Source organism: Garra rufa, chromosome 7 (genome assembly GCF_049309525.1).
Source record: "Garra rufa chromosome 7, GarRuf1.0, whole genome shotgun sequence".
In the NCBI taxonomy this organism is placed as follows: Eukaryota; Metazoa; Chordata; class Actinopteri; order Cypriniformes; family Cyprinidae; genus Garra; species Garra rufa.
The window spans coordinates 22,877,920-22,889,530 of NC_133367.1; the positions used below are offsets into that span (position 1 = coordinate 22,877,920).

Here is an 11,611-nt window from a genome sequence, read left to right on the forward strand (position 1 = left end):
CAAAATTAAAAAGAAAACAAGCAAAGCAAATCAAAACAAAGACAAGAAAGTAAAGCAACAAATACATTTTCAGCAAAGCACAATTAAAAATAAAATGGTCAAAAGGCATCACCACAAAGAAAAAAGTACAGCAATACAACACGAAACAAACATTAGAAAAGCACAACAAATCAGAAAAAAGCTAAGCAAATGAAGCAACAAACAAATGCCAAGAAAACAAAAAAGAGCAAACCGACAAATAAATTGCCACCTAAAAAAGAAAAAAAAAAAAATCAGCAAAGCACAACAAAAAAAACAAAACAAAGCAAAAAATAAAAAACAAAAAAGCAAACCGACAAATAAATTGCTGATTGTGATAGTCTTTTGCTGACAATTTATTTGTTGCTTTGCTTTTTTCTTTTTTTTTTCTTGTACTTAGCTGGCATTTGTTACTTTGTTTGCTTAGCTTTTTTCTGTTTTGTTGTGCTTTTCTAATGTTTGTTTTGTGTGGTTTTGATGTACTTTCTTTGTGGTGATGTTCTCTTGACCATTTTATTTTTAACTATGCTTTACTGAAAATGTATTTGTTGCTTTATTTTCTTGTCATTGTTTTGATTTGCCTGTTGTGTTTCTGTAGTCTTTTGCTGACAAAGTACAACAAAAAGAAAAAAAGCAAAGTAACAAAATGTCAACAACGTCATAAAAACAAGAAAAAGTTAATCGAAACAAAACGTCACAATAAAACAAGACAAAAACGCAAAGCAACAAACCAAAAATGTCAGCGAAGTACATGAAAAAAATCAAGCAAATCAAAACAAAGACAAGAAAGCAATGCAACAAATACATTTTCAGCAAAGCAAAATTAAAAATAAAAAGGTCAAAAGAACATTACAAAGAAAAAAGTGCAGCAAAACACAAAACAAACATTAGAAAGCACAACAAAACAGAAAAAAAACTAAGCAAACAAAGCAACAAACAAATGCCAGCAACGTACAAGAAAACAAACAGAAAAGAGCAAAGCAACAAATAAGCAAGAAATGTTGCTTTGCTTGCTTAGCTTTTTTTCTGTTTTGCTGTACTTTTTCTTTGTGGTGATGTTCTTTTGACAATTTTATTTTTAATTGAGCTTTGCTGAAGATTTATTTGTTGCTTTACTTTCTTGTCTTTGTTTTGATTTGCTTGTTGTGTTTCTGTAGTCTTTTGCTGACAAAGTACAACAAAAAGAAAAAAAGCAAAGTAACAAAATGTCAACAAAGTCAGAAAAACAACAAAAAGCTTAATCGAAACAAAACATCACAATAAATCAAGACAAAAACGCAAAGCAACAAACCAAAAATGTCAGCGAAGTACAATAAAAATCAAGCAAATCAAAACAAAACAGAAAAATACAGCAAAACAAAGACGAGAAAGCAAAGCAACAAATAAATTGTCAGCAAGGCACAACAAAACAGGAAATAAAACAGCAAAATCAAAATATTATTGTATCATTTGATGAGATTCCAGACTCTACAATGGACTATAGAGTCTTAGACAAGTAATCAAGCATCTAAAAGCATCCACCTAGCAACACTTTAACATTTTTTTCAACAAGTTTTGCATAGAAAAGCCCTCACATTTTTATCTAAAAATATTAAGACCTAATTTAACCTACATCTCCCAGTGAAGTTTCAAAAACAGACTTTGTCTAAAGGAACATGTTTCCTCTAACCATCTGAAAGTCCCCATAATGAATACGGGCAGGTGACCTTTGACCGGCGTGGAAAAGAGCAGAAAATCTCTCCTCTAATCCTGTCTGCTGTCCAGAGGGAAGACGAGGCCGGGCCGCGAGGGCTTTCTGCCCCACTGGAGCGCTGATGAGATCATGTCTCGGCTGGTTTAGAGTCCATAATGCCCTGCTCTTTCCAGCCTAATTCAAGGATCATTACTCCGCAATTACGTCCTAAGCTTTACTCTTAGAGGTGTAATGGGGCAAGATGACGATAAAGACGTTTAAGTGTTCATTTTATAAATTCTTAATAATGGTTTGGTGGGGAGATGCAGGGATGATTTGAGGGGACGTTTCTTAAGGGAAGGTAATGGAGTTTCAAGGTGGCCGGCTTAAAGAGAAGATGAAAGTAAAAGCAGCTACTGGGTGTTCGCTTTACTTTCCATGCAAACAGAAGCCGCAAGATTGAGAAAGACAATCTTCAGTATGTAGTTTGATTCTTGAAGTAAGTAAGTAAGTAAGTAAATAAATAAATAAATAAAATGAAGGAGATACTTAAAATAAAAAGCTAAGTCAAATCACAACTGTAAAATAAAATACAATAAAATAAAAATGACATCACAATTGTAAAAATAAATAAATGACTAAAAAAAAAAAAAAAAAAAAAAGTTACATCACAATTGTAAAATAATAAAATAAAAATGACAACAGAAGCGTTAGATCACAATTGTAAAATACAATAAAATAAAAATGACAACAATAAGTTACAAAGTTGTAAAATTAAATAATAAAATAGAATAAAAATGACTACAAAAAAGTTACATGACAATTGTAAAATAAAATAAAAATGACAACAAAAGTTACATGACAATTGTAAAATTAAATATTACATGGGAAAAGTAAAATCACAATTGTAAAATACAATTAAATAAAAATGAAAATCACAATTGTAAAATAAAGTGACAACAGAAAAGTTACATCAATTGTAAAATAAATAAAATAAAATGACTACAAAAAAAGTTACATCAATTGTAAAATAAAATAAATGACAACAGAAAAGTTACATTACAATTGTAAAATAAATAATAAAATAAATTAATACAAAAAGGTTCCATCAACTGTAAAAAAAATAAAATAAAAAAACAGCAGAAAAGTTACAAAGTTGTAAAATTAAATAATAAAAATGACAATAGAAAAGTTAAAATAAACTGTAAAAAAACCTAAAATGTCAACAGAAAATTTACATCACGGTTGTAAAATTAAATAATAAAATAAAACAAAATTAAATTAAAATAACTGCAAAAAAGGTGCATCACACTTGTAATATAAATAATAAAATAAACAAAAAAAATTCAACAGAAAAGTTACATAACATTTGTAAAATAAAATAAAATAAAATAAAATAAAATAAATGACTACAAAAAGTTGCAATTATAAAATAAAAAAATGTCAAGAAAATCAAATTACATCGGAAAAGTGAAATTACAATCGTAAAATACAACAAAATAAAAATGACAACAGAAAAGTTACATCACACTTGTAAAATAAATAATAAAATAAAAATGATTGCAAAAATGTTGCATCAATTGTAAAAAAAAAAAAAAAAAAAAAAAAAACGACAACAGAAAAGTTAAATTACAATTGTAAAATACAATAAAATAAAAATCAGAATTGTAAAATAAAAAAGTGACAACAGAAAAGTTACATTACAATTGTAAAATAAATAAAATAAAAATGACAAGTTACATCGCAATTGTAAAATAAAATAAAATGAAATAGAAATTACAACAGAAAGTTACGTTACAATTGTAAAATAAATAAAAAAATGACTACAAAAACTTACATCACAATTGTAAAATAAAATCGAAAACAGAAATAAAATAAAATAAAAAAGACAACAGAAAAGTTACATCACAATTGTGAAATAAAAAAATGACTACAAAAGTTATTACAATTGTAAAATAAAATAAAAACAAACAGTATTACAATTAAACAAAGTACAATGACAACAGAAAAGTTACACAAGAATCACAATTATACAATTAATAATAAATATAAAAAAATACACCAGAGGAAAAAACACACACACACACACACACACACACACTTGTGAAATAAAATACAATAAAAGTGGCATCACATTTGTAAAATAAAAAACACACCAGAAAATAAAATAATAAAATTAAGTTATAAAATTAAATATAAATTAATGACGACAGCAAAGTGACATCACAACAGTGAAATAAAATAATAATACAAATTCTGCATCTCATACAAAAACAGAAGACAAGCTTCACATATTCAAAAGATCTGAGGACATTTGGTCTCCGTCTGTACTTGCAGGGGTGACAACCACAGTCAAATCTTGCTACTTAAGGTAAAAGGTTACACAAACACTCGTGTTTTCAGCCCTCAAACCAAAGCCGGGACAGCGCTGCTGGGTAAACACCTCAGATCAGCCGGTTAATTTGTTGACTTAGGGACCGGGTGGATTTCAGACATTTCCTCACCAGGGAATTCCACTGAAAACTTCAGATTAGAAATGGACACCGTCCACTCTCTCAACATGCTGCTACTGTTGGACACCACACTGCTTTAAAACATTTTTGTTAGAATTTTTTGTGCTAAGCCAGTGACTACAAAAGATGGAAAAATGCCCATATGTGGTCAAAAACTTTGACATCTTCAGATGATTGCAGAAGTGAAGTATAAATAAAAATAAACATACAAAAAGGGTTTTACAGCCTGATATCCTAGAAGAACCTAAGTGTCTGCAAAGATTTTTATTTTATAGTTCTATGTACTGCTGTTTTAAATTAACCACAAACCAATGCACTGATTGTATGACGCTAATGCATTCTGAAGTATGCTATACAGCAGGACCGCCTACTCAACCGTCAATCAAATGGGTTTAAACTTAGTAAATAACTGAAATAAATTAGAAAAGCGCATACATACATGCAAGAGATGCAAATATTTTCAGCTCAAAAAAAAAAAAAAAAAAAAAAGTTTTAATAAGAAATAGTCATACTGTGAGAAATAAAGTCACATTCCGAGAAATTAAATCGAAACAAAACAGTGAACAAAAAAGTAACATTATAATTGGAGGAAAGAAAAAAAAAAACCACTTTGTTCACTCGCAAATTAACTGCAATATATTTTTTCCCTTCTATCTACACCAGCATTTATATATTTTATACCATATCTCATCATTTCAAATCAGTGTTAGTTTTGACAGTTGAGAGAACACAAAAGTTTTTAAAAAGCTAACGCAAAGTTTCTTGTGGGGAACACAAAATTTGCAAGCAAATTATAGTTTTTCTTCCCATCTTATTATTTCAATCGCTATTACAATATTTTGCTATTTGCGTTTGCTTTTTGAGTACGAAAAAGTCTTGGAAGTAAATGCAAAACTTTTGCAAGAGTATAGTTTGTAAAAAACTTTCAAAAGCTTTCGCATTTGTTCGCAAAAGTTTCGAAAAGTTGAGACAACAAACATTTGAGAGCAAATGCTAAGTTTCTCTGGGAAACTATGTTGAACAAAACCATTTTTTAATCCCATCTTAATATTTCCATAAGCAGTTTTGCATTTGTTTAAGTTTAAAAAAAAAAAAAAAAAAAAAAAAAATCGAGAAAAAAAAAAAAAAAAAATCGAAAAAAATAAATCGAAAAAGTTTGATAACAAACACATTTCTTAGAAGAACAAAATTTTTGTAAACAAAATATAGTATTTCCTTGAATCTCATATTATTTTTAAATCACCAGTTTTGTGTTCGTTCACAAAAGTTTAGAAAATTTTCGATGTAAAAGTTTCACAACCAAACTTCTCGGGGCATGCAAAACTTGTGCGACTGAACAATTGTTTTTCCTTCCATCTCATATCATTTCCATCATCAATTTTGTGTTATCTTGCAAAAGTTTTGCTGAAGTTTCGTAAAGTTTTGAGAGAACACAAAAGCATTAGCAACTAAAAGATAAGTTTCTCGGGGGAATGTAAATTTTTCACCCCATCCATCACCAGTTTTGTGTTTGCTCGCAAAATTTAGATACACACAAAAGTTTTGTCGGCAAACACAACGTTTTTGGGGGAACGGACAAACTTCTAAGTGCAAATGCTAAGGCATTGCATTTTTTTTTTTTTTTTTTTGCACCGATCTCAATTTCATACGAAGTCTCAAGATTATTTCCGAAATTATTCATACCCCTGGCAAATTCTGACTTTTATTCAACCAGCATGTTTTTTTTTTTTGACCGGAAATGACACAGGCTTTTCTCAAAAGATAAGACGAAAGGCATTATTGTGGAAAAAAATATATATATTTCTCAGCTTTTATTTACATTTGAACAAAAAGTGGCATGTCCAAAATTATTTATACCCTTTGCAAACACAGTCTATGGGAAACTCCAAAGTTCTATACCATTCCAAATAGTCCAAGCTGTTCTAAAGCATCCTAATTACCCTGATTCATTGGGAACAGCTGTTTTAGAAATGGTTAGCAGACAAAAACATTAACGTTTTGCAGTGGACCAGCCAGAGTCCTGAGTTAAATCTAATTGAGAATCTGTGGAGGGAGCTAAAGATCAGGGTGATGCCAAGGAGACCCTCCAACCTGAAAGAGTTTTAGCTCACCGCTAAAGATGAATGGGCAAAAATACCAATGGAGACATGCAAAAAGCTGATCAGCAATTATAGGAATTGTTTGATTGCTGTAATAGCCAATGATGGCTTTTCTATTGATTATTGACAAGGGTATGAATAATTTTGGACATGCCACTTTTTGTTCAAAAGTAAATAAAAGCTATTTTTTTCCACAATGATGCCTCTTGTACATCATCTTATTATCTTTTGGGAGAAGCCGGTGTCATTTCCGGTCAAAAAAAAAAAAAAAAAAAAAAAAAACTTTCTGGTTGAATAAAAGTAACTTTAAGTCAGAATTTGCCAGGGGTATGAATAATTTTGGGCTTGACTGTACAAAGTTATATAAAGACATACAGTCAAGATTTAACCTGCTGAAAAATATATAGAAAACTCAAGACTCAACTCAAACTCCTACAGAGCAAAAAAATGATCGATAAGAAGGATCCTACAGAACCAAACAAACTGCAAAGAATCTTTATTTTAAACATGTATAGTGTTTAAGTATTCTTAAAGCTGGAGAACACAAGTTCATCCAGTATGTGTGTGGGAGGGTTTCAGAGCTGCTAAATGTGAGTTATCTGTTGTGACAGTCTGCCTCTCGGCCGAATAAAGAGCTGATTACACTGCAGGGGAGGAACGGCTCCAGATATTCACACTCTCCAGTCCCAGAGAGAGCGAGATTTGTTTAAAAAAAAAAAAAAACGGGTTTGTTGGGTCTGGGTCTGTTGCGTTTATGAAATATCAGTGACCGCAGTAAACTGTCCTTGATATTAAAGCGAAAGACTTTCACAGTTGCAAATGCACTCATCTGTTTCCTCCTCTCGCTCAGCCAGGAATTTACCCGAACCCTGAGGACTTGGTAATGTCTCTTTTTCACTCGATTGTGTTGAGCGAGGCTTATGAAGGATGAGATCACATGATCCAAACACACAGCTGTCGGACATTTAATAAAGACTGAAAAGCCATCGCTGATGATTCACTGAAGAAATATCAGAGAAGGACTCGTTCACGGTCTGTCGAGTGGAAGGACACCGCTGGGAGGATATTGAGCAAATAAGACAAAATCAAAAAATGAGACATTTTTAACAAATGTCTTGTGTACAGCTTTGTTTATCCCTCCAAAGAACAGAAACATTACCTGCCAAAATCAGTCGTTTAAAACAAAACAATTATTGTACAGTCATGTCAAAACTTTATAATGTCATTCATTACAATGTTTACTCTGGTGACGCTAACAAATAAAGTGCAACCAAAAATCACCCTATGCCTGATATAGACGAACTGCTAAAATTGTTGCAACTGACTGGATAAAAAAAATAATAATGGTGGTCGAGAGTTTGAAGCAACAAAGTCCATAAATCTATTACAAAAAAAAAAAAAAAAAAAAACTCCACACAGCTCCAGAGGGTTAAAGGAGTAGTTCACTTTCAGAACAAAAATTTTCAGATAATGTACTCACCCCCTTGTCATCCAAGATATTCATGTTTTTCTTTCTTCAGTCGTAAAGAAATTTTGTTTTTTGAGGAAAACATTTCAGGATTTCTCTCCATATAATGGACTTCTATGGTGCCCCGAAGTTTGAACTTTCAAAATGCAGTTTAAATTTGGCTTCAAATGGCTCTAAATGATCCCAGCCGAGGAAGAAGGGTCTTATCTTACAAAACGATCGGTTATTTTCTAAAAACATTTACAATTTACATACTTTTTAATCTCTACACAGAGTGCACACAGAGCTAGACAAGATGAGCATTTGAGGTTAAAAAGTATATAAATTGTAATTTTTTTTTTTTTTAGAAAATAACCCATTGTTTTGCTAGTTAAGACACTTCTTTCCTCGGCTGTGATCATTTAGAGCCGTTTGAAGCTGCATTTTGGAACTTCAAGCTTGGGGGCACCATAGAAGTCCATTATACAGTATTGAGAGAAACCAGAATTTGTTTCCTCAAAAAACAATTTCCTTACGACTGAAGAAAGGAAGACATGAACATCTTGGATGACAAGGGGGTGAGTACATTATCTGTAAATTTTTGTTCTGAAAGTGAACTACTCCTTTAATAAAGGCCTTCTGAAACAAATCAAAGCGTTTGTGTACACAAAAAAAAAAATCTATATTTAATACTTAACCGTAATCAAGAGAGAGAGGCATTCCAGCGGATGAGTAGGATGTACACTTAGCTCCGATGAGAACCAAGTTTTGTTTACAGCAAAGGAAAACTAGTCTCCTCTTTGTTTATATCAAAATCCTCTGACATTTTTCCATTACAGATTTTCATTTTGTAGTTCTAATTTGTGACCTGCGTTTTGTTTTGGTTTCTACTCTGCGCTTCCGCGTTTGTCACTTCTCACTGAAGCTTACGTCTCACCTACGTGATTGCTGAAACGTCTTTTTTTTTTATGTACCTTGTGGTCATAAAAGGTACTGCAAGATGTTAAAATATCTGAATGAACAAACTGTCACAAGGTTAGTCAAATTAAAACTAAAACTAAATAAAAATACCTCAGTTAATAACAAAAATTAAGAATAAATAAAGAACAAAATCACTGAAACTACTTTTTAAATTAACGTTATGGGTTACCTAAACAATGCACAGTCGTGGCCAAAAGTTTTGAGAATGACACAAATATTAGTTTTCACAAAGTTTGCTGCTAAACTGCTTTTAGATCTTTGTTTCAGTTGTTTCTGTGATGTACTGAAATATTACAAGCACTTAATACGTTTCAAAGGCTTTTATCGACAATTACATGACATTTATGCAAAGAGTCAGTATTTCAGTGTTGGCCCTTCTTTTTCAGGACCTCTGCAATTCGACTGAACATGCTCTCAATCAACTTCTGGGCCAAATCCTGACTGATAGCAACCCACTCTTTCATAATCACTTCTTGGAGTTTGTCAGAATTAGTGGGTTTTTGTTTGTCCACCCGCCTCTTGAGGATTGACCACAAGTTTTAAGATCTGGGGAGTCTCCAGGCCATGGACCCAAAATGTCAACTTTTTGGTCCCTGAGCCACTTAGTTATCACTTTTGCCTTATCATGCTGGAAAATGCATTGTTCTTAACCAAACTGTTGCTGGATTGTTGGAAGAAGTTGCTGTTGGACGGTGTTTTGGTACCATTTTTTATTCATGGCTGTGTTTTTGGGCAAAATTGTGAGTGAGCCCACTCCCTTGGATGAGAAGCAACCCCACACATGAATGGTCTCAGGATGCTTTACTGTTGGCATGACACAGGACTGATGGTAGCGCTCACCTTTTCTTCTCCGGACAAGCCTTTTTCCAGATGCCCCAAACAATCGGAAAGAGGCTTCATCGGAGAATATGACTTTGCCCCAGTCCTCAGCAGTCCATTCGCCATAGTTTTTGCAGAAGATCAATATGTCCCTGATGTTTTTTTTTTTTTTTTTGGAGAGAAGTGGCTTCTTTGCTGCCCTTCTTGACACCAGGCCATCTTCCAAAAGTCTTGGCCTCACTGTGCGTGCAGATGTGCTCACACCTGCCTGCTGCCATTCCTGAGCAAGCTCTGCACTGGTGGCACTCCGATCCCGCAGCTGAATCCTCTTTAGGAGACGATCCTGGCGCTTACTGGACTTTCTTGGACGCCCTGAAGCCTTCTTAACAATGCAGTGGAACGTTTTTTTGGGGGGGATTAAGTTAATTTTCATGGCAAAGAAGGACTATGCAATTCATCTGATCACTCTTCATAACATTCTGGAGTATATGCAAATTGTTATTATAAAAACTTAAGCAGCAACTTTTCCAATTTCCAATATTTATGCAATTCTCAAAACTTTTGGCCACGAGTGTATAGATTAATGCACAGTACAGTATATGCTGGCCAACTGTGATAAATGCGTAAATGAGTGCATTTACACAGGTATATAACCTGTAATGGCACTGAGGCATGAGCTGGAGGAAAGGGCAGTAAAGATATCACAGCGTCACTAATCAGTCTGACCCCACAATCATGAGGCTCACATTCCCACAATTACCGCACCCCTGAGGCTTAATACTCACCTACTGACTGCTCTAATGACTCCTGAAAACATCTGCACAGACAGTGAGAGAGAGCAAGAGAAAGAGAGAGAGAGAGAGAGAGAAAGAGAAAGAGAGAGCGCGTCCTTTTCTCCACAGGGCACGTTAATTCTATCAGAAATGCGCAGACAGACTCTCCATTTGGTGGGAAAATGGATGTCAGAGCGCAGAGTTACAACGAAGTTTCGCTCAGATTTCAAACAGCTGTTCAATCCCGCTGGAGATCTGGGATATTGAGTACTAATGAAAACAATGTTTTGCGGATTGAAAGCACATTTAACTCAACACCATGTTCCTGACGCAGCCAGAGAAAAATCTTTTAAATAATGTTATGAGCTAAAATAAAATACTGAAATAGCCATTGCAGCATAAAATACTACAATACAGTAAAACAAACGAATGAACGAACAAACAAATAATAAGCACAAAACTGAAGTTAGTTAAAAAGTATTACAATAAAATGCAGTAAAACAAAAACAATATATGCAATATAAAAAATAGTGCACACAATGAAAACATTTTTGTTGCACTGTGATCTTAAGTATTGCATTTCAGCGTTCAAAGTTTATAACTTATGAAACTCTAAATATTGACTCCTTATTTCCATAAATAGCGCAATCTACTGAGCGATACAGAAACCATTGTCTTTGCGTCAAATAATGCTTTCAAATCATCGTTATTATTTAATATAAGCGTGTTTTTGACTTACCAAGCTGCGCAAGTGACTTCAGCGGTAGTAAACACAGGCACCAGATGCAGATAGAAGACTTTAAAAAGACGTTAAAAAGTTCCATGTTTGAGTTTCACAGTTGTGCGTTTATCCACAGGTATCCCATCGGAAAGTTCAGGGCAGATTGTTTACACTGGAAAAAAAAAAGTTTGCGTGGTGACTGAACACTCTGCTCCTGATGTTGGCATGTATTCCTCCCAAGACTAAGGACGTTTCCTTGCGCACAACATATTGTCCTTAATTTATGGGCAGCAAGAGGAGTCCTGGACCATTTTTTTCCCCCTCGTGTGTGTGTAAACAGTCAGCTGTCTTGAAGAGTGAAGGAAGCACTCCGAGTCAGAAGACCTCAATTAACTGGAGAGTAGGAGGACACTTAAAGGGTCTCTCTAGTGAAACACAGTCACGAAAAGTAATGAAAAGCTCAGGGAAAGGTAATTTACTGAAACTTAAATGGAAAAAGATGATTCTACCCACATTTAATTAGGTGAAAAATCGCTTTCCAATGGGGGCATGTTTCTGCACAAGACTT

General features: G+C 33.4%; 1 protein-coding gene across 1 annotated transcript in view; it reads right to left on the reverse strand.

The window, feature by feature from the left end:
• Positions 1–11,381, reverse strand: part of LOC141339008 (von Willebrand factor D and EGF domain-containing protein) — a 94,566-nt gene extending 83,185 nt beyond the window's left edge. Inside the window, exon 1 of the mRNA XM_073844622.1 lies at positions 11,062–11,381. Within this exon, the coding sequence (XP_073700723.1) occupies positions 11,062–11,146 (85 nt within the window). The 5' untranslated portion in view covers positions 11,147–11,381. The remainder of the gene's footprint in view (positions 1–11,061) is intronic.
• Between the last annotated feature and the right edge of the window lie 230 nt (positions 11,382–11,611).